At 39.7% G+C, this 23,875-nt stretch overlaps 1 protein-coding gene across 2 annotated transcripts; it reads left to right on the top strand.

Annotated features, from left to right (window-relative positions):
* Nucleotides 1-518: 518 nt before the first annotated feature.
* LOC110973881 (serine/threonine-protein kinase 10-like) lies at nt 519-23,585 on the top strand. 2 transcript variants are annotated; one of them, XM_022225080.2, is made up of 17 exons: nt 519-1,459; nt 3,377-3,541; nt 4,634-4,832; nt 5,091-5,358; nt 5,828-5,909; nt 6,863-6,973; nt 7,297-7,503; nt 7,873-8,847; nt 11,827-11,957; nt 12,229-12,352; nt 12,726-12,965; nt 13,526-13,673; nt 14,162-14,286; nt 14,510-14,701; nt 15,883-16,008; nt 16,454-16,567; nt 17,252-23,585. In XM_022225080.2, the coding sequence occupies exons 1-17, from the start codon at nt 1,304-1,306 to the stop codon at nt 17,372-17,374; spliced, it is 3,486 nt and encodes a 1,161-aa protein (XP_022080772.1). In that variant the 5' UTR covers nt 519-1,303; the 3' UTR covers nt 17,375-23,585. The 2 variants fall into 2 exon arrangements, with proteins under 2 accessions (XP_022080772.1, XP_022080773.1); XM_022225081.2 differs by having other exon boundaries at nt 535-1,459; nt 7,873-7,953.
* The last annotated feature ends 290 nt before the right edge of the window (nt 23,586-23,875 follow it).

Below are 23,875 nucleotides of genomic sequence, written 5' to 3'. Positions count from 1 at the left end.
GTAATTATCGGGTGAAATTTCTGAGGTGCGCTTATTCTCAAGTTACTGTGAGACAAAATAAATAACGGAGAATGATATTGTGCGTGCTTTGAATGAAACTGAAGGCATTTTATTTCACAAAGAATGTTTATTCAACGAGAACTGTTCGCTGATAACTTTGTATTACTTCCTTGTTAGCACCAAGGCCTGCTTCTCGCAATGTTCAGGAAAGAAAACCGGGAAATAGAGGGTGGACCTTCCTGTTTCAATAGCAGGGGTAGATTTTATTCACTGTTTGATGATCTTTGAGCTGAATTCTGTTTTGTCAATCATTCAAGGAAGGCAGGAAACCAGGTTCAAGTTTAAAATGAGTACATATACACGCTACATGACGTCAACAGGCGTGGCGGCTGTGAACCGATGTGAACTTTGATCACTGGTCCCACCAGCATGACGTCGGTTCCAGGTGAGTCTGGTGCCTAGGCAGATCAGAGTCAATACTAAATTTGCTCGTGACAGGAACTCAGGCGTAATTCAACTCCGCAATAACACGCTATTGAATCTCAGTGGCAGGTACCAGCGAAGTGTTTAGGTTCACTTTCTCCAAAATGGCGAGAAGCGAAGAGTGACTTACGGAACTTGGCCTAGATAATACTGTGAAGGCAATCTTCACCGTGATCACGGCTTCCCGGAAGTGAATTGACAGTGTCTTAACAATTGGAAATCAGTGAAAATCGTGACGGTTTGTGGAATAATATGCTAACAACCTGTTGTATGTGTGGACCCGCTGCTAAGCCTGTGAACGACCAGCAGAGCTAACGTCAGAGGGGGCAGACACGACGACTGGAGCAGTGCCACTGGCCACTGCCAGCGCTGTGAAAACCGTATCCCGTTCTCATCCTCCTTTATGTCGTCAGGAATTTCATGGAAATCTGGCCCACGCAGTTGGTACAGCATATGTCTCGCTAAAACTGTCCGCTGTTAGAAGAACTACAAACATTGAACATGACTTAACAAGTGAACGCAGTTTTTGCTGCAACTAATTTTTGCATTTCATGAGTAACTTGTTTGTTACTAATCATGCTAAATTTGAAATAGCCAACAATTGCCCGAAAAAACTTAGGCCTACATAAACAGGGAACTTTGACCACTTTGGCTACAACATGTCCATGTACAATTGAATATCAATCTGAATTCTTTGATGTTGATGGTGTCTGTCGCATGACTCGCTCGCAAGGACTACGTAAATCCAGTTAGGCCTGTCTATAATCGGATGAATGGTTCCATCAAATCTAATAACTGAATCATTCTAAAAATCAGCAACATGTCCATAACGGCATTGAAGAGATTTTTCCGATTCTCCACGGCTGACAAAAAGAAGGATGATAAGTTCCAGAATATTATACGAGACAGAGATCCTGAGGGAGAGTGGGAACTTCTTTCTGAGCTGGGAGATGGAGCTTTTGGAAAAGTTTATAAGGTGAATATCATGGATAATTTATTGACATTTCAATGAGGGAATACAGGATCTTTTTGTGGTAAGAATTCCAACTATGGAGATTACTAATTTCACCTTGCAGGGATTTGTTAGCCATCAGAAAATGATAAATACTTTAAAAAGTCAATTGTATTGGTACAGTGGAATGCTGCTATAATGAACATGACGGGGTCCAGGCTAAATGTTGGTACAGCGGTCGTTCGGTATAGTGAAATTTACTGCCAAATGTTTCATTGCCATGTTAATAGCACCCTCTCTTGTCTAACTGAAGTGCGCCGTCTTGTGATACAGTGGTTCGCTGTTTTTATGATGTTTTGCCGTTGCATTCACGTTTAAGGTTAAAAAAAAAAATCTGTTATTTTTGTTATTTATTAAATCTTAAGTTACAAAATTGATTTTAAATTTATCCTAAAAGTCGTAAAGCTACTGGTCAGGATCGATCTCTGATGCATGCTTTGGCGAATCTCAGTGGCTTGTGTATCAGCAGCGCCCTCTTTAGACTAATGTTAGTGCAATGCCTCCGTGCACGTGTGATTATCTTCTGCACCCGATCATACGGAGTCGCAAAACCAGTGTCCATTCAATACCATTGGCAGATTAACTGTGCGTGCCCTGGCCATTACTAGAAGACGACTTTGAACAAGTGCGGACCAATGTACCCAGTTTCTCAGCTAGTTAATTACAATGAACTCTTCAACAACTAGTGGCTTTCCTTTCTAATCCTTGGGGAAATAATGGCCACTTGTCACTTTCCAACGTAAAAAACACTGACTGTTTTATCAAGTTGATGTTTGGAAATTACAAATGGCAACTGCATAGTGTTCGGTAGGTTTTGTGCACAAACTATTTGGAGACAAGGACGATGTTTGGCACAGCCGAATGTTTGGTATAGCGGTGTTCCACTATAAAGAAGTATAGATAGTACTGAAGCAGTAACTTCAAAAACACTCAAAATTTTCAAACCAGTCTCATAGGGTTTGTACACAGGGTGTCAAGTGATGTCAGAGTCTGGAACCATGTTGCATCTTGCATATGATTTTGTAAGTTTGTGATTAGGTAATGCAAATTACCTGCCAGCCAAATAAGAATAGTGTGAGGTCAATTCAATGGTACCATGTGTATCGCTTTTCAAATTGCACAGGTCAGGTTAGTGTATAACATGGACAGAAATAAGTCACCTGTCAGACGCCAAATTTACACATGTAGAGCAAACCAAGTTACACTGCTGTTGCACATACCCAAGCAAATGATGCTCTTCTGGTTTTTAGTTCACAATTGATAAATATAAATCTCTTTCGTTTTAGCAAAACCAAATAAAATATTGCTGTGCACGATATCCAAATATCTGAATATTCCATCGATTATCAAATATTAAAGTATGATTTTTTGAATTTAAGTATTCGAATACAAAATTCCTAAAGAGGAGGGGAGAATTCTCTTTTGTTTTAAATGAGAAAAATTGCACTATGGAGACTTGTTTCAAGCAGATTCAGATGAAAAGCCACAGAAATCTTACAAAAAGTAAATTATTCATTAAAAGTTTTAAAAGGAATTTTAAAGAAATTTTCAATAGGCCAAGAAGTACTCTTCATCTCTAAATCTTTCAAAATCATGGCTGGCCATACTCCTAGACATTAGAAGCTATTATAGTGATTATAATTTTGTATATGGTTTGTTCCTGAACAATCTGCTAGTCGGTACAACTGAATGTTCGATCGAATTGAAGGTCAGATATTCAAATAGTGAATTATTTGAATTGTTAGCCCTAGAATAAAGCAGAAATGTTTTAATGAAATGGAATTGGAGCAGGGAGTACTTTTCTTTGCCTCATTCTTCAATTTAGCAAGTGGCAATGAGTTGAACATGAGTTCATATTTGACCATATCTCCTTGTTAACAGGCCAAGAACAGACACTCTGGTGTTCTGGCAGCTGCCAAAGTCATAGAGATCAAGGACCAGGAAGAGTTGGATGATTTCCTAGTAGAGATTCAGATTTTATCAGAATGCAAACATCAGTACATCGTGGGGATGATCGAGACATACTTATATGGCAACAAGTTATGGGTAAGTTTCTTTGGATTTCCAGGGCTAAACCAAGCTTTCAAGGGTTGGTTTTCTTTCACAGAATATCAGGGAGATTGTAGTTGTTTGTGGATAAAAATTCTGTATCAAAGTTTCTTTTAATCTCTAATAAGGGCAACATGTTAATATTCACAGAATGCAATTCAGTACACAGTGGTTGTGGCTTTTACATGCAAGCCAATTGGTGCTAGATACATAAAGCAGATCCGTGTAGCAGCTTAACAGTTGATAAATTTAGATTGAAATCTTCAAATTCACTTAAATAATGAAGCCAATGTGGTAGTGAGCCATTTTGATTAGTTTGATTTCAAAGTGATTGTGTGAACTTTATTCACAGTGTTGATCATGTTGCATTCATTAACCCTAACCCCCTAGGCTTTTTTACCAGGAACCATCCTCAATCCTCCAAAATCCTCCAAAACCGCCCGAAGGATTTTGGAGGATTGAAGAGGGTTAGGGTTAAGGTACATGGGACAAAAGGAAGAGTTGGAGTTGACCTCATGCTGAGCTTGTGTTTAAGTAATACATTAACCCTAACCCCCTAGGTTCCTGCACTAGAAAGCATACTGAACCTCACAAAATCCAACAGGTACATGTACTTGTCTATGTACTTGTACATGCAGGGTAGTGTACCAAACCTGATAAACTCCAACAGAATGAGCCCGTTGGAGTTTGAGTGATATGGTACGGATGGGTCTATGCAGTATAGGATGACTTGCACTGAACAGTACCAAACCTGACAAAATCAAGCATAGTCCAACAATTGGTACAGCAAGCCAGACACTGCACACAATGAACCCTGTGTGTCCCAACTCACACAGAATCCAACACCATCTCCCTGGGCCTTTCATCCCAAGTCTCACAAAATTCAACAACAAGTTCCTCAGGTACGGTACCAAACCTGCCAAAACCTCACAAAACCTGCTGTTGGAGTATGGCAGGTTTTGGGCAGTTAGGGTTAAGTGTGTCTGTAGCCAAGAAAAATGCTCAGATTAGAACTGAGATTTCATTAGTTTGCGTCATCTTGCGTCCCGCATTGGCTATGGGACATGTTTTCTGTCTTTTTCTCAACAGATGCTGATAGAGTTTTGTGAGGGAGGAGCCCTGGATGATATCATGCTGGAGCTGGAGAAGGGTCTGACGGAGAGTCAGATTCAGGTGGTTTGCAAGCAGATGCTGGAAGCGTTGGACTACTTACACAGCAAGAAAGTCATCCATCGAGATCTGAAAGCAGGCAACATCCTGCTGACCATGACTGGAGACATCAGACTAGGTGCGTTGTGGGCCATTATTGGTATTGTTAAACAGTTGCGCTCATGCACCCTGTGAAATGCAGCAACATTTACATGTGATGATAACCGTCTGTTCGAGAGCTTAGCTTACATTTGTGGATACTGAGAACAAGGACTGCTCTGTGTGTCTTTGGTGGCAAGTCTATTAAATTTGTAGAAAGAGGAAAAAAATCTACTCAAGAATTTAGATGAAGAAAACCTTGAGAAACTATATTCACATATTCTCTCTTGCCTTACAGCTGACTTTGGAGTTTCAGCCAGGAACACTAAGACCAAACAGAAGAGGGATTCCTTCATCGGGACGCCATATTGGATGGCGCCGGAGGTGGTAATATGTGAGACCCTAAAGGACAATCCCTACGACTACAAGGCAGACATCTGGTCCTTAGGGATCACTCTGATAGAACTGGCCCAGCAAGAGCCCCCATACCATGACCTGCACCCCATGAGGGTTCTTATCAAGATTCCTAAGGCTGACCCGCCCACCCTCTTGGCACCCTCACGATGGTAAGCTCCCCCCTCCCCTTTTGCTGAGGGTTAACAAGAACCTTCTTCTCATGACCCTGATCCCATCAAGGTGTTCATTTCCTTCCCCCTTATCCTTGCAGCACTCTCGTGATTGTAAGTCTCAGACAGACCCCTTTTCCACCATTCTGGCCCATTTACTAGCTTCGAAGTGTCATGGAAAGCATTGATTCTGTTGTAAATATATACATTATTGGATTCTTATTTGTTATCTGCATTCTTTTAGGAAGGAGATACATCTTATCATGTTATAGTTATTTTACAAATTGATGACAACTGTGTATTTTTACAACCATTTCAGTTCCATATTTATGAAAGAATTTACCATAATCATAAGTTCCTATAGTAAAAATGAGTAAGTTAAATTCATCCATCTAAAGTAAGCAATAAACTATAATAAGGTTCACATGTCAGATAATCATTTCCCTGAGATATGTGCTTCTTTAAACAGGTCCAAGAATTTCAGCAAGTTTATTAAACTCTGTCTGGACAAGAATCCGGAGACAAGACCGACTGCGACAGAGCTGTCCAAGGTAATTTTCTTCACTGGCTGTGACAAGTTCCATGCCTTGACCTTTCCTGTGCTGAGTAATACGGAATGCATTACTCAGAGATTGGAACTGTTCTTGTATACTCGCGACCTATCTTGGGTTTCAAGTTGGAAGTGCCCCAAATGACATTCATGACGTGATACATGTAGTTTATTTATCTGTAAGAATATATTTGTAGTTTCATGAAATAAAAACAATGCTTTGATCAGAGGCAAAAGGCAAAAATCAAGAGAATTCCAACTCCCCTAAAAACATCTAGATTTCTTCTTTAGGACAAATGTACGTACAAGATTGCAACAGGCATGCTGGTTAGCTGCTGGTTTATGTGAAGTTCTTTGCGTTGAGCATGAGTGAAAGATGGCGCTATTTAAAGCTAACACTTTACATGTTTTTATGTGATGTGGGTCATTCCTTGAGGTTTGTGACGGTCTCCTTGTTACATTCGTAGCTTTTACCACCTGTCATGACCTGTAGAGTAGACCATTTACTCTGTAAAAATAACACACCCCTCTGTAATTAGCCTTGCTAGATGTATAACATTGTCAATTTGGAATCCATGTGCAGGGAAATAGCTATTCATTTTTACAGAATCCATGTAACAATGGACAAATTGGCCACTACCTCATGGAATGACCCATACGCAGACCTGCTAGCTTGCAGGACAAACTTGATCAAGATGGTGCTCGGTGTTTCAGTTTCAAAATCCTCTTGTTTTCATGATTAATTTGGTTTGTGTGTAAAGGTCATGTATTTGTGAGCTAGGAATTGTTGTGCAGTCAAACTGAATGAAATTTACATGGCTCGTGGCTCCAAAATGGGACTTTTCTTTTATTTTAACCAGTTTTACTGAGATCCAGAAATCTGTCCATCGAAGTGGAAGAATCCCACTTGATAAATATTGCCTTTATTTAACACTGTATCTTATTGGTTCAAAGCATCCCTGGCTAGCTGAAGTGCTTGACAACAAGCCAATTAGGGACCTCCTCTGTGAAGCCAAGGCAGAAGTGACTGAGGAGATTTTTGAGTTGCCTGAGGACCAAATACCAGTAAGTATCAGAAAGAAATCTTTAAATAAATTTGTTAATGTCACAATTTATAAAAGTTTCTAAAAACAGATCATCTCTTGTGCTCATTATGTAAAATCACTTAAAATCAAGGATACTGAACTTTTTCTGAGAGTTGAAAGATTAAATTGCCTTTGTTGAGAATAAGGGTTTTGTCAATTGTAATCTGTTCTCCCTAAATGCCTACAACATGAACAGTGTAACTACTTCAAAGAACATGAAAAAGTCCAATTTAGAAGTTATGCATTATTTTTATTGCATGGAATTTACAACTATATTTTTGCCATTTCTCTCTTTTCCACAAGATTGAGCGACGTTCTTCCATTGGTGCTGATAGCACAGACAGTGAAGACATCCTGGCTTCATTAGGCACACCTACCACGCCTTCCAGCTCAAACAACATCAGCACATTGTCTATGAGTAACAGTGAGCCAACCACGCCTGTCAAGAAGTCACCCGTCGAGCCGACCCCACCAGTCAAGCCTCCTCTCAGCCCACCAGTCAGGGAACAGGTGGGTGTGGCCACCTGTCATGAAATCAGTGTGGTCTTGGTTCAAATCCAGATCTTGTTCACGTAGATCAACAAGGCCTGATAGTATTACTATATGATTCCCATTAAAGCTTACTTATTCAAAGGGAGCATTGTTAAAGTGTCCTGATCAAATTTTCACACATTGACTAAAACACTAAGTTTTGGCTGTATAGAACTTTGGGCTTGGAGTTCTAAAGACAAATTATTAAAAACTTATGGACAATAAGTATACTTATTGAAAATGATCCGTTTAATATCAAAATACTACCAAACTTACTGGGGTTCAAGTTAATCATTGAAAATTTAAAAGCTTTAGATTATAGGTCAATTTTGTTACTTTTTTTCTCAGCCAAATGGTGCTGCTCATGATCGCAAGATTAGCTCAGTCAGCACAGTCACTGAAGACGGACTGGAACATGACCAGCACGTGGTATGTGACACTGTCAATACTGACAGGGGGGATGGGGAACCAGACATTGAAGGTGGGGAACGAGCCGTAAGGGAGGGGTTACCAGTTGAAGGGGGCGGGACACTTGTATCAGACTCTGTCGAGGATGAAGTAAAACCTAAGGAAATCACTGATGTGCTCAGAGATGAAGAAGTTCAGGGCAGTGAACTTGTAGACAAAGATAAGGTGGGGCCACTATCTAACGATCTAGATTTCCAATCTGAGAATGAGTCTCAGAAAGTTGAAGAACCAACTCAACTAGATGAAGAGGTTCTTGGTAAACCCGCCGAATTGAATAAAGACAGGGAAAATAGGGGGGTAATCGAAGGAGGTTTGGAAGAGGGTGAGGTCGAGGTTCAGGCAAAGGCTGAAACATCCGAGGAAGTTAGAAAGGAAGCGAACGAGGATGAGATCCTGAGTGCACATGAAGAGGAGGCTGGAGAACAAGAGGAGGTACCAAAGATCGTCATGGAAACGGTTTCAGAGCTCAAAATGGAAGAGCCATCCGAGCAGAAGGACGAAACACAGGCCGTTGTGGAAACCGTCTCAGAGGTAAAAAACAAGGGAGGCATGGACCAAGATAATGAAGTCTTTCATGAGAACGAGGTCCAGCCGAAGGAGGAAATTAATGAGGAAGGAGACCTCACTGATCGCGCAACGCACAAACCACCGGAAAAACCTAAACTGGAGGGTCTGAAAGCAGAGCTGGACAGCCTCAAGAATGGCGGGCTGTTCAGCACAGGGGAATCTTCACCAAAGACCCCCAAGACACCTGTCAGCCTTGGCAACAACAAGGGTAGCGTTGCTAGCCGGGGGTCCTCAGATGCTGGCAGTGAGGCAGCCATCGACTTGGAGAGAAGCATATCTAATAAAGAGGTTAGACAGATGATTTGTACCTTGTGCATCCATGCCTGACATCTCAAAGTCACGTCATTGAGCCTTAGCACGTCTTCCACTTGTGTGCACTGTCTCTCTGCTTCATAATACATCTGTGTCCATCTGTCTGCATGCAGTGCAAGTTTTTCGTTTTGTTGAATTTATTTTCTGCTGAGTTTGTATGTTTGAATTATTGTATTTTTTTTTCCCATTTCACTTCTTTTGGTGTGTTCCTCCGATTTTTCATTTTGCTGTGTTGTTTTAGTTTTAATTTACAGAGAAAAAAGTTCTTGATAGGAAGTATTCATGAAAATCTTGTTCAAGAATGGAGCTTCATTGTGCTGGTCAATTCATGTGAGACTCAATGGAAAGTCAACATTGATATGAATCAACAGCTATAGCAACAATGGAATTACTTTGATTTTCAGCCTGGAATTCTGGACTGAAAAAAAAAATTCACTTGGATAGGGTTTGACGAAGCGATAGGCACAATAGGTGTATTAAATCTCAAAACACAAGCCAGTTATACATGTGTCTCTTTTGGTCATAAATGATGTGAATGGTAACAGCACTCGGGAGCATGCATGCACCTTGTTTTCAGCATGTTATTAATTACATGTAGGCCAGGTCAAGGTGAACTTACAGAGTGTTTGAACAGTTGGTTGATAAAGGTCCTCAGCATATCCATATAAACAGAGAACAAATTTCAAAGTTCAGATGAATCGCATTCATTCAAGCAACTCTTTCATCAATTATACGGTAAATATCTATAGGTGATTGCTGATTGAAATTGGGTTCTTTTGTTAGTTGAGTTCATTTTCTTTGTTTCATTAACAGTGCACCCTTTTGTTTTGATGTACTTGATGCTACCCAAGCACTGATGAGATTTGTTTACTCTGGACTTAGTTCCAAAGTTTAATTTCTGCTTTCAGTTTACATTCTATATGTAATCCTGTCCACATTTGCTGCTGCGTTGAATCCTCCCTTCAGAATATTTCTGTTTGATTAGTCCTACAGCCCCTTTTCACAAAAAAAAGGATCAAAAAATTACAAATGACTTTCAGATGAATCTGAAACTTACATGTGCTTATCTGCACATGGATCTTTGAAAACTTTTGGGGTATTTAATACGGATGATTGTTGAAAACAAAATGATTGAGAACAATTCGAGTGAAATTGAGTGATGCCTTTTACATTGTAAATTCCTGTCAACCATTTGGTTGCTTATGCTCTGTAGAAAACAAGAAAGCTTGCACTATTGCATTCTGTTTTCCACTTTCCAGGCATGCCAGGAGTAGTAATGCCATTACCAGGATTGCTGTCCTCACAGCGCTTGTTTTTATAAAGTGCTTTCTGTCTTACCAGTCCCCTCAAAGCACTCTATATTTCTTATCACTTGCCACGAGACATTTATGACCATGCACTGTGCACTTGAACTGTTTAGTCAGAGATACAAGGTATACAATAAAATTCTGACCTGACTGTGTCTATTTGCTCTCAATTGCAAACATCTGCACAGTCAGCTTTACAAATACAATACAAGTAGTGTATTACACCGTGATTGCTCACAGGAACTGCACTGTCCTAGCTGTGTCTGTACTCTACACACGTTGCTGTGAACACAATCTGGATGTGTTTGAGCTGCAGATTGTGTTTCTGCCATCAAAGGCCATTTGCCTTCAGATCTAATCTGATAGAGCCCCAGCAAATGTACACATGAGTACTTCCTTTTGTAAACCTCTAGGGTTGTGAAGTCAGTGTAATGGGAACGTCTTTGAGCTTGTTGATAACATACCCAACTAAAATCAATGACATTCTCAAAAAATACTGTGCAATTCTGAGTAAACCGTACAAAGCAGATAGGAATTTTTTCCTACTTTTGGATCAGGTTGTGAAGGAAATACTTAATACGCGTGAATTTCCTTTGGTAGTCCTTTGACTGGAGTGATGTATTTTCTTTTGAATATCTGTTTCATTTCTCTGTATGCTACTTTTGTTGTGAACATGAAAGTCAGTTGTAAAAAATGAGGAAGTTGTTGCATGTGTATGGTACATATACAGATCTTAAAGACGATCTTTTGAGCATCTTGATGAGACTAACAACATTCAGATATTTCTTCTGCTGATTGGCTGTCTTTAATCAAATTTCAATTAAGGAGCTCAGAAAATCTATTCATATTTGTTACAGAATGATGGCTTATGTGTTTACTGGCTATATATAATTGTTTGTTGAACATTTTTTTAAATGCTAGAATTTGAAAAAAAGTAGTGACATTTTATTTTTTTTGGCAAGATTAGTTAAATAAATTGCAATCAAGGCTTGATTTGACTCTAGAAATAAACCTGCCTGTATCACCTCTTGGCATCAGGGTCACTGGCTTTGCCACAGTACTCCAAGATGGAGTTTGAATGAGAAGGGGCCATATGGTATTCATTTCATCCACCTCATGACAACCATTTGTAATGTCATTGTGCAATTCAACCATGAGTAGGTTCCACAACTGAAATTAGCTTAGTGTAGAAGCCTCATCTTTCAATTGTACAGATATAGCTGTTCCAACTACAGAAAATATACGTGGATGTATTGACCAAATACTCAGGTTAGAAGGTCGACCTTTAAACCATCGGCCTTATGTGCGGACTCTTTAGTAATTGTAACAAGTAAGCCAACTGCAACATGCTTGCCTTGCCAGTTGTGTAACATGTTGGAAGAAAGGGGTTTGGAACAAATATAACTTGTTCATAAAAAGTAGATCGGTGAAGTAATTTAGTTACACCACATACTCAAGATCTGAAAAGAAATGGAAAAGAGACCTCATTGACTTATGCTAAGATGACAGTTCAGTGGCCTGTTTGAAATGTGGAAAGTAGAAGAAACACCCTTATTTCCAGCAATATCTAATAAAAAATTGGATTGAACTGTTCCACCCTGTTTTGAATGAGAGTTAATTTGTTTTTCACTGTCAAAATTTTCTGCAGGAGAAACCAAACTACAAGACGCTAAAGAAGACCCGTAAGTTTGTGTTAGATGGCAAGGTGGTAACGTTGACGACATCTAAGGTTGTCAGAGAAGGGTCTGAGGACAAATCCAAACAACAGCATGAAAATAGGTGCGTACTTAGAGAATTGATTAATCACAGCAGTATGAGAACAGGTGCATGGTTAGAGAATTAACTAATCAATCATTCCTGCATTCCACACTTAAACAAAAAGATTTACCATGCCTTGATTATAGATTGTAAGTTTGGTTAACCCTAACCCTAGGCTGTATGAAAAACCACCTTAAAATCTTGTAATAGAAATTGTGCTGTAATTTTTTATTATTTATTTTGTTGTAAGCATTTTGGTCATTTATGGCCATTTTTCTCTTTGCTTGAGCAGAAAGGCTGAGATGAGACAGTTGAAACTTCTCCATAAGGGTGAAACCAAGGAGAGTAATCAGCTAGCCAGCCGCATCCTCCAGCAGTCAGATGTTCTCAAGAGCAAACACAAGAATGAGTTAGGGGTAAGAGTGTCAGTCAGAAACAGACGAAATGTTGTCAGGATAATTGGTAGGGGGGAAATGGGGTAACCTGTTTGACATTTAACGCTGTCATTTCTCATCTATATTGTGATGTTGTGTAAAAAAAAAAGATATGTCTAAGTTACATTTGGTTCAACTTTTGACTTGAGCAGAAGTCTATAGTATTTGCCCCTTCACTAGACGGAATAGTACTTGAACGTGTTCAGTGTGCTGCGCTGTCACAGATTAACAGGTATACAGAAGTACTCGGGTGTTGATAGCTATGTTGAGTGCCCTGTGCTGATGTACCCATCCTTGATTTTGTTGGCAAGATGCATGATCTAAATTGGTGCAATTCTGGGATTTCGTTTGTCAGTCGTTGACCAAGAAATACGACAACGAGGTGGAAATGCTGAACAGACAGCAGAAACATGAGGTGGAGAAGCTGGAGTTAGCACAGACCAATGAGGCCAAGAACTTCCTTCGCATGCACAAGATGAAACAAGAGAAGGACCTGAGGAGCTTCAGGGAGAAGCAGAAAAGAGAGATGAAGGAGATGAGGTCCATCCGAGGAGGCTCCAAGGAGGATCTCAAACGCAAGAAAGAGGAGTTTGACGTAAGCAAGATTTACTCTTTGAAAGGAGTCACAATGATTTGAGTATTGACCTTCTTACTTTTAATACTCTAAATTTAGCAGATCAATTACAAATTATACATCTTTCACAATTATTGATTAATTCACTGTCATTGATTCCAAGCTGTGGTGGAAGTGGACCTTGTTGCTCGTAACTACTATAATGTCCACAAAACATAGAACTCGGCCTGACCCTCAAGATGGCTGGCCCAAAGAATTCTGGGAAGATGTGGCACCAAGGAGACCATGTCCAAATCAGCCAGCTGAGTATGGAGTAGTACATGTTGCAATGAGAAGTGACCACATCCACTAATTGGAACCTTCTGTTGTCGCATGTGTTCTTGAGAAAGCCGTAACATTGAAACACAGCCATTTCAAAGATCTGAATTCATTGTTTTTGAATTGTACGCGCTTGAAGCAGTAGATTTGTTTACAGTTCCAAGAGAAATGTCTAGGATGATTTAAAGTCTATTACCAGTCTGGTTGAGAAGACCCCCCCCAGTGCCTGTTTCTATTGATATGTGTTACTTTCTTTGTTTCAGGTTCGGCAACAGCAGGAAGAACATAAGTTCATGTCAGAGCAAGCCTCTGAACTGGAGAGGCTTAGCACAGAACTGTCGGAGCAGCACCGCAACAAAGTAGCCATGCTGGAGAGGAAATTCCTGAACGATAAACACCAAAAACTCAGAGGTGAATTGAAAAGTTCTCTTGTGTTTTTCAAATAGCCAGTCTCTGCCTGTGTCTGTTTTCATAATTGTAGCTCTCAGGGAATGCACTCGCTTTAAGACTGCCGTCCAGCTGCAATTACAGGTAGGCTTTCTTTACATGTGGCATGTAGCCTAGTGGTTAGGGTTTATAGCTTCTGATCATAGGGTCAGGGGTTCGAATCCAGCTGGTGGCAGCTTGTTGTGATCCTGGGCAAGTCACTTTACTCCTATGTGCCTCTCTCTACCCAGGAGTAAGTAGGTACCTGTGAGGGCAGATACGGCAGTTTAGCCGTTTGTGCCAAAATGGCAGCACCTGGCTAGTACATGTACACTCCCCAGGGAGCTGAGATGGTTTCAGGAATGTTCAGATGATGTGTGAGCCCAATGTGCAGGGATAATGATAATACAGCACCTCGGCATGGTTTGCTAGATAGAGGGCGCTTTACACATCTTGCCATTTTTCTCACGCAGCGAGGGAGTCGGCCATTTGGGAGTTAGAGGAGCGGCATCTGAAGGAGATGCACCAAGCCACCAAGACACAGATGAAGGACATGTTTTTCTTACAGAGACACCACCTTGTCATCAGACAAGAGAAGGTCGGTCATTTCAACACTTCACCTCTTCCAAAGATTTTGCCAACTAGAGTTTGTTTCAGATATGCCTTCGCTTCAATTAAGTTTTGTTATTTGTTGGACAGTTTTGAACTGTGTGATAATTTGGAGATGATTATGCAATGAACCAGAGAGACTCCTGGGATGCTAAGTGGTATTGACGCAAAAGGAGTAGTAAGCGGTGATAAGTTTATTTGTTTTTTGGCAGGAGTTGCAAATCCTGAAATCTATGCAAGAGAAAGAGGAGGAGGACATGAAGCAGAGACATATCCAGGAGAAACGACGGTTGCCACGGAATCTACGCAACGAGATGAAGACACGTGCTAACATGTTCCGCAAGAGCCTCGCCATCAAAAATCCCAACTGCACGGCAGATGAGGAGCGTGAGAAAATGAGGGGGGTGAGGAAACGATCCCTGATTGGTTGTTGGTCAGTCTAGGAAACGATCCCTGATTGGTTGGTCAGTCTAGGAAACGATCTCTGATTGGTTGTTGGTCAGTCTAGGAAACGATCCCTGGTTGGTTGTTGGTCAGTCGAGGAAATGATCCCTGATTGGTTGTTGGTCAGTCTAGGAAACGATCCCTGATCGGTTGTTGGTCAGTCTAGGAAATGATCCCTGGTTGGTTGTTGGTCAGTCTAGGAAACGATCCCTGGATGGTTGTTGGTCGGGCTAGGAAACGATTCCTGGTTGGTTGTTTGTCAGTCTAGGAAATGATCCTGGTTGGTTGTTGGTCAGTTTAACAAGTTGTTCGTCATTTGGTCGGTCAGGTGAAGCCGAGATCAAGTCAGTGTCACTTCTTTCTAATCCATATGTGAGGAATGTTATTGGAATGTTCCTGGTTCAAAATGACATCACACTTCGGTACTGTATAGTCAGCATGTTGATTTGGCATCAGTTTGGTAGGAAGTCTAGATCCCCTGTTCAACTCATTCCTAGCTCATAGGTTGACACACTACGGAAGCTTGACATTATTAGAACCCCAATGTAACAAACATTTGAATCATTATTTCTGAAGGATACTCTAAGCCCATTTTTACCTCCTGCTCATGCTCAGATCAATTTCTAGATTTAGAAAATATTTGCTTCGCTGGTTGTTTATCGTGTTTTATTTACCCGGTGAATGTCAGCATGGGGAAGGGGCCACTCCGCAACATTTTTAATTTTATGTTTCGTCAAAGATCCAGTAACTGCTTCATTTTTTGGTGAAACTGCTGTAGCTAAATTGATCAATGTTCACAAATGTTGAAACAGTGTATCCCGTTTACTTTTTGTTATCCTGCATGGGGAGCATGCTTTATTTTATCAAAAGTTGTTTCTTTTTCCTTTTATTTCGTTATTTTTTGTTTGACCTTATGTAAATGCTTGCTAGAAGATCATTCAATGTTGTTCGTGGATTCAGATAGTTTTTGAGAAAATTACTCTAACCTCCAAGTCTTATTAAAATGCTAAGAATCACGTTATCAAAATTGCGAGGTCAGTTTTGCAGCAAATTATAAAATGAAGCGACCTTGAATGGACAAGTAGAAACAAAGGAAAAGGAAGATGTAGTGTTTATCAATGATTCCCTGTCTTACAAACAGTTCCAAGAGTCAGAGAGTAAGCGTTACAAGGCAGAGCTTGAGAGGCAAGATCGCAAGCATCGTCGTCAGTTTGAGAGTCTCCGTCAAGGCCATAGTGCCGCTATGCAAGAGGTGCTGACTATTCATGTAAGTCATCATCTGTCCAGAGTGATAGATCCTTCTGTTTGGATTTAAAAAAGCGTCAGCTTTTATACTTCAAGAGAAAACTAAAACCCCACATTAAATAAAACAATCCCTGACCAGGTCAATTGAACAGGTTACTGAAAATTAAATGATCTCAAACTACCCTTTCTTGACATTTGGTCCTACCCTTGCTCTGTCAGCACTCTGGTTACGTTTTTATCCCCCTCGTCAAAATTGTGAGCATGTATTTGTAGTGTGACTGTTTCTTTTGCTGATCTGCTTAGATATGTGCTCCAGTTGATTTTATTTTGTCTCGCACCTGTCCCTCTTTTATATACACTGTTCCAAAATTATCAAATGCTTTGTAAAATAAGTGAACTTCAATCCCTGTATTTGCTGCATTGCACTGATGGTAGAAATCATTATTGTTTTGAACTGGTGGATCTAGAATGAGAAACGGAAGCAGTTGATGGAGCAGGAGACATCGAAGCTGAAAGGCAAGGAGGAAGATCACATCAAAGAGATCAAACAATGGAAGGATAACCTCAGACCCCGTAAGAAGGTAAGACAACATCCTCATCCCTTACCCTGGGAATCCTTTCCCTCTCACTCCTGTTCGCTTTGCCCCTTTGAAGTCTAAAAGCACGTTGGAGTGTTGTAATGACGCAGAAATGAAAGCAGTTTAACTCCTGGTATTTCGCGCTTTGGCCATCATATATGGAGAGGATTTTGGAAGATTTATTTATTTATTTATTTCTGATGACCAACAGCGGTTATCTGCCACTAACAGGCATCCATGAGAAATAGATAAAATCTCTGAATTAAATAATGTGCAAATAAATTATACAAATAACCATAAAATTAATAAAAATTAAAACATTGACATTCCATACTTGGCAAATTCTTACGACACTAGTACGGGGCTGAAGAAGAAAGAGGAAGATTCAGGACTGTTGCTAGTCTTTAGTGTTAAGATTGCTTAATACCGAAGTATCACAGGGGGTAGGTGAACAAGTGTGAGATCGTGTGCTGGCCATTTGAAATGAAAAATAAAAACAGCATGTTGAGACATGATTTTTACGATGGAGATGTCAATTGAGGGCATAATTATACTCATCTCAAAAAGTTTCTTATGAGCAGTTTGTTTTATTCTTCTAGGTACATCTTTCCATCTGTTCTATAAAAGTTGAAATGAGTACTTTTCAAAAGTCTGACATTAATTTTCCTCCTGTCCTTTTTGCTAAAGGAATTGGAGGATGCCTTCAAACGGGAATTGATGGACCAAGACCGCTTCTATGCTAAGGGAGCCACAGCCAGTAATCCAGAGTCTGGTGTCCAGATGAGAGATGCCCGAAACAATGACAAGTAAGCAAGGGTGCCAGACTTGTAGATCTGGCGTCTGGTATCTACACTCGGACTCAGTGTTGTATTAATGTAAGGAATTAGGCACCCAACTGTAGTATTTAATCAGGTACCCAAGTTGATGTACAGGAAGCCATGAGGAGAAAAGGTGTGCTGTGATTAAAGTATTTGGCTGTGGCTAACGGCAATGCATGTTATTGGAAACAGCTGAAGCCGCAAACATGCGACTTCCACAGGCATACGTATTGTTGTAAGTCGCAGCTAAGTAATTTGAATGCAGCTTGAGGCTTCTGACTGCTTGAGACGCACACGAGAAACACAAACAAGTTTGATAGTTTAGGACATGCAATTCCATTATAACGAATGGTGCTTTGTACAAGTTAAGTTGAAGCAGTTGAATGCGCTTGCGCACATCAAGGAATTGAGTAAAAAGAGACCATTAATTTGCCTGTCCCATTCACAGCAGGTCAGAAGAACTGACTTGAAGGAACAGACTTTTTCTTACAGGTTAAAACAAGGTTATTGTTTATCACATTGTGCCAATAACACATGTCCAGGTCCCAGGTGAATTTTAGTGGTATTCAGTTTTCTAGTGGTAAATATTTTGATGTAAAATGTGTCTTCCGTGCTTCAATCCCAACCACATTGCTCTAACTTTTCATTCTTAATTGCTGTGTAGATCCTTTCTTAGATTTCTCGGGGGTACTGAGATATCTGTGCATACTTTCCCAGTATCCATCCTTCCATTCCACAAATCCTTGCTACAACCCCACCCTAGCCCTCTCCTCTTCACTCCAACCCCTTGCCTTCCTCCTAACCTTTTTCTCCTATCTGTCCTTTCCCCCCCCCACTTAACCCCTACCCTACCTCACTCCACCTCGCATGATAGATGAATATTCTGGGTGCATTGTGGCTTGTGAGCTTAGCATCCGTTGCCAAAATTGTCTCAAATCATAAAGTGCCCATTATAGCATTATTGTCTGTAATGGATGACTTTTAAAAATGCTTCGCACTCTGTATAGTCCGTTTTGTGTAAACATTAGTGAGTGTTGGCACGAAAGGTTCTGTGAGCGCTGTAAGTTTCCAATCTATTGTCTGTCAGTGTGAGTCACAATCAAGTTACTTTGTATTACTCTACCTCAGATAAAATGAGGTATTTCATTCCTTTTAAATTGTAGCTGAAAATGGACACTTCCGTATCTACACATAACAAATACAAGTCCTCTCAGCACTGTAAAACCCCATATCCACATGTGAATCTTTACCATGGTACAAGTCCTCTCAGCACTGTAAAACCCCATATCCACATGGGAATCTTTACCATGGTACAAGTCCTCTCTGCACTGTAAAACCCCATATCCACATGTGAATCTTTACCATGGTACAAGTCCTCTCAGCACTGTAAAACCCCATATCCACATGTGAATCTTTACCATGGTACAAGTCCTCTCTGCACTGTAAAACCCCATATCCACATGTGAATCTTTACCATGGTACAAGTCCTCTCAGCACTGTAAAACCCCATATCCACATGTGAATCTTTACCATGGTACAAGTCCTCTCTGCACTGTAAACCCCCATATCCACATGTGAATCTTTACCATGGTACAAGTCCTCTCAGCACTGTAAAACCCCATATCCACATGTGAATCTTTACCATGGTACAAGTCCTCTCTGCACTGTAAAACCCCATATCCACATGTGAATCTTTACCATGGTACAAGTCCTCTCTGCACTGTAAAACCCCATATCCACGTGTGAATCTTTACCATGGTAAAGATTTGTCCTTTTTCTTTCTACCGATTCCTTTATTTACACCACAACTCCTCTGATAAAAATGTAAATATATTATATAATTGTAAGGTAAACGATACACTCAGAGACAGGTAACCTACTATAATTGTTTTGTTTTTTCTCCAACTTTTATATTAGCCTTAAAAGTTAACTATTTATTAACAGTGGCTTGTTAAAACACATGATCTGGACACGTAGAAAGTGGAAACTTATTCAGATGATAGGTCATAGTTCAGTAGAAGAAAAAAGATTAAGAAGAGAAGTGCTTGTGTAAATACAGATGGCATTGTCAGTGTGATAAACCCTTTTGAAAAAAGTAGAATATATTGAGGGTTTGTTGCATGGTAGGCAGAGAGCAGCCTACCGGGTAGTTGTAGCCTCCCCCACCAGTCTGATTATTTTTCTTTGTCCATATGAGTTTGAGACTTGAAGTTATGTTGTTCCTGATACATGTAACATGAAAGACCTCCCTACTAATCCTCACTCTTAATTTTCGAAAATGAAATTTAGCTGTGATCAGTTGTTTTGCGACACAACTGTGTGCAGGCCGTGACGAATTTTTATTTTTTTTAGCTTGCCTGATCGGGCGGGTCATGCCATAAATTTGCTTGCCCGAATTGGATCAACACTTGCCCAAGATTTCTTGGAATCCACAATTATTATGGTTATTTAACTTTGGCCCACTGCAGTCTTTAATTAGAGCAGAAACACGATTGTGCTTCCAATCACATGCCTCTAAAAACAGGGTCAGTAGGTTGGAAAATTTTTAATGGGGGGCTCACTTTTTTTGCGCTGATTGAATAGCATGAAATATGGGGAGGAAAGCTTCCAAAATTATTTCAAAAAGTGATGCAAACCTGTCTTAATCTATGTAAAATTTTCTCTCGTTGACAATTCCCAAGAATTATGGATAACTCACACAGTGCTGCTCAGGTAATCACGACAGCAAACTGGCCAACAATGTCCATGTATCGCGTGGTAGGCGCGTGTGATGCATCCAGACCAGCGGGCGATAAACCTTGTGCCACAGCAGGAAATTTGTTGAAACAAGCTCGCTTCAAGTACAAACAAAACAAATTAAACTCATGAACACAGAAAATAAATACACAGCCAAGAAACCAAGTTGTGTGAATTAAATTCCTCTTGCAACATGATAAACATTGATGTTTTTTCAATCTGCAGCTTTAGGGTTGCATGTGTGTACGGCCGATGTATAGTAATCGACCGGAACGTACACTACATGTATAGACTGGTTGCCACATTTCCATCACGCATTCTTTTACATGGGCGCGGTGTGGTGGGAACCAGCGCAGCTTCTTTTAACACATTGAACTTTGCGCACGTGTTTTCGCCACTGCGACAGCGAAACGCGAATGGGAACTCAAAAGTTTCTTTTCAACATTGCAAATGTTAGCAGGAAAACATATAAAAACAAACGTTTTAACATGAGAAAATGTTGTTGAACGGTGTTTTGTGAAGACAGAAAGACTTCAGGATTTGTTCTTTTTATTTTTTATTTCTTTTAAATTTGTTTTTCTAACTTGCCGATAAAAATTTTGAGTCTCGCTGAGAAATTAGTGTTGGTCGGAAACCCTGATCAGCTGAGAGAAAATGGTATTAACGTTAATGGCACCTGCGTGAAGTTGGCACTTAAGACTGAAACACGATTGGAATACTTTTGCTAATGTTAATCATATTGGAATTATAACTGATGTTCAAAGTTAATCTTTAGCACATAAAGCAGTTGGTTTACTAAAGCAGGTAAGCTTTTCTGGACTTGCTGGAATGTGCTCAGCTAGTCAGAATTTTAATTGCCCGAATGAAAATTTGATTGCCCTGGGCTATTGGACAGGCAATTCGTCGCGGCCTGACGGTGACGTGAGGCCCCAAAGACATGCATTCAATGATTGTATGTCTTAAGTTTGTGACCTTTCACCTTTGTCCCTCACTGAAAAATGACCAATCCCGTTTGTGCATATTGGTTTGTTAGACTCCATTATTTCCAAAATAAGCCTGAAGTGCGCTTAGTCTCCAAATCAGCAGCACAGAATGTAAATTTGTAAAAGGAAAAAGTTGAACAGGCATAACCATGTTTTAGAAATTGGGTGTAAGCTTAAATAAAAATAAATCAAGAAAACTGATAAAAGTATGAAAACTCAAAGATGAAATGTTCTGGGTTTCAACTGCTTGCATCAAGTACACACCTTTTTATGCAATAGTGATAATTCTCTAAACACCTTTTCTTAAGGCCTAATTGACAGTTTTATAACAAGTGCAGCCACCTGTCTCATGGCCTTTTTTATACTGGTTCAACTGTCAGATAATCGCATTAAGATCATTATCTATTGATTTCCAAGAAGTACAGTAATGGCCACTTGTGGCAGAAGGGGGGGCAGTGGCCTCCCCACTTTTTCATCCAGGGATGCCCCCACCCCCACGTATTGCATACCCTATCATAGGATGGGGCTTGATGGATCAGCCTATTAATGGCTGATGCCTGATGGGCTAAGAACTGGCCCCCCCCCCACTTTGGAAATTGTTCTGCCATTGTAGGTAAAGACAAGGCATACATAGATGGCAACAAGTTTGTGTGGTGCATATCTGGTTTAAGTTATATACTTAATACTTGTATTTAAAACTGAATAAGTGGACTATAGCACATTTATTGGTACATTGCAAGATTCATAAAAAAGTGACCCGAGAAAATACGACATGGAGAACTGATGTATAATCAGTCAAATTATCCATACAATTATTTGCATTGTAAAACTTAATTTATGGACTTAACTTTGGTCACTTCTTGTGTGTGAGAAAAAAAGTTGGAAGGTAATTTGTAAAAAAAATAATAATAATAATTTTTGGCTATATTTTTGTGATCAGTTGCACCATTGCTTATCTAATGTCGTTGTGGTTATTTTTTACATTTTAAACAGACTGCCTTCAGTGTTGCTTAAAAGAGCTTTAATTGAAACCGGAATCTTTCAGAATGAAATTTTTTGGGGGTAGTCAATGTGATGCTTGTCAGGATTTTTCTCAAAAGTAGTAAAAAGAGAGGGAAGGAATATTCTTTGTTAGCAATTCTTAGTAGCTAGACATTTATTGTATTCTGTGTCAATGTTTTGATGCCACTAATGGGCATTTGGTGTGCGATATGTGGCGAAGGGGACCCCCCTCTATTGTATCTCTATTGAGTCTTTGGAATTCCTTTCAGATTTCCAGGGGGGATGCAGTAGGAGAATTAGCCTTAGGGTATATGGCTTGTGCATCACATTGGGGGGGTGTTTCCCTTTGCCACATATTGTGCTGGATGTACTAACAGGCACATTGGCAATAAACCTGTCTGCTGATGATGCCACACTTTGTTTACATATGTGTTTTTCTATGGTGCTCAGTGGACCGTTGGCCCTACCGATTCCATAGAAAACTAATTATGAACTAATTATGATGTCATCAACACATGGACCAATTATGCTCAATCTTATGCTGTTGCAGTTTAGTCTTGTTTCAAGACTTTTTTTGTATTTTCTCTCAAGTGTTGCTTTGTGGCCAACCATTTGCCAGACTTCATGATCATACTTTTCCCAATACAAAGAAATGCCTTGAACCAAGACTATTGCCAGTTACATAATCTAGTTAGTAAGTATGACATCACTCCCACTGCACATACAGTGTCATTAGAACTGTGGAATGAAATTTAACATGCAACTTTCATTCAGTGGTGCTTGTGTGTATGATGAAGTCATTTACGAACCAGAAAGAGGCACAAGATATTAAAAAAAACGTTCCACAATGAGGCTGTACGTATATATACAGTAAGTGTACTTCACATTCATGTCACTAGTTTGGAAAAAAAAGTAAAAAAAAAAATGAAAGCAAATTCTGGGTCTTCTGTTGAATATGTAAATTGATTTCGATTACCTTCTGTCTAGTCAGATGTGTTTGTTTGTCATTGTTGAATGTCTCTATATAAAGCATGTGCTTTTCAAGCTAACATGCATTATTATTTCAAATTGTTTCCTGCATACTTTAAGTAAGCCAAAAGGGGTTTTATTTGTACTGTATGTGTGCATCAATAGTATATGGAAATTAGCTTAAAATGACGTGACAATTATCAAAATGTTACATTTTGTTATCATAGTTTGCCCATTTTCTTACTTTGGGGATATTATACAGACTGTAAAAGTCAGAATACTAGCTTTCCTAGCTGGAGATTTTGTTGAGTAATGATTTTATGTGAGTCTCTTTTGTTTTTACTGAAAAGAAGAATGTAAGCGGACATTAGATTTTGTTGTCTCGATTTTGGTTCCATGGAGCGAGTTATTGGATGAATGTACCACTATGGTTTAGTTCTTCTTTTTGTGAAATTAATTATCATAGAAATCTGATTGATAAAGGTCACAGAAAACAAAGAGCGTGCAACTTAATTATTTTTCCTGATGCTATCGATTTGGTTGTAGCTTCATTGATCTCAAATGAGTGAGATTTCAGATCACGTAATGTATAAATCCACACTTCGACTTGGAGCCTATAATTTGCTGCAGTGTTCCTATTGAAGGGTGGCTGCAATAGATTTTTGTGATTACAAACCTCTAAAATGCATCTTTCTGCCTCAGTCAACCTCATTTTCAACTTCTGTTTCATTATTTCAAAGCATATTTTACGCCTTTTTGGCTTTTGTGCAAACGAGTATTTCCATATTCAAGAGCAAAACTGT

The sequence above is a fragment of the Acanthaster planci genome, linkage group LG13, assembly GCF_054643075.1.
Source record: "Acanthaster planci isolate LZ-2023a linkage group LG13, COTS_SCS, whole genome shotgun sequence".
Classification (NCBI taxonomy): domain Eukaryota; kingdom Metazoa; phylum Echinodermata; class Asteroidea; order Valvatida; family Acanthasteridae; genus Acanthaster; species Acanthaster planci.
This window is presented reverse-complemented; position numbering and strand designations above follow the sequence as displayed.

What these genes read in the sequence shown, in the direction of transcription:
- LOC110973881 (XM_022225080.2), top strand. Translation starts at nt 1,304, where the DNA reads ATGTCCATAACGGCATTGAAGAGATTTTTCCGATTCTCCACGGCTGAC. An exon ending in TAAACACCAAAAACTCAGAG is followed by an intron (nt 13,674 to 14,161) that starts GTGAATTGAAAA and finishes TTTCTCACGCAG; the next exon opens with CGAGGGAGTCGGCCATTTGG. An exon ending in ACCTCAGACCCCGTAAGAAG is followed by an intron (nt 16,568 to 17,251) that starts GTAAGACAACAT and finishes TTTTTGCTAAAG; the next exon opens with GAATTGGAGGATGCCTTCAA.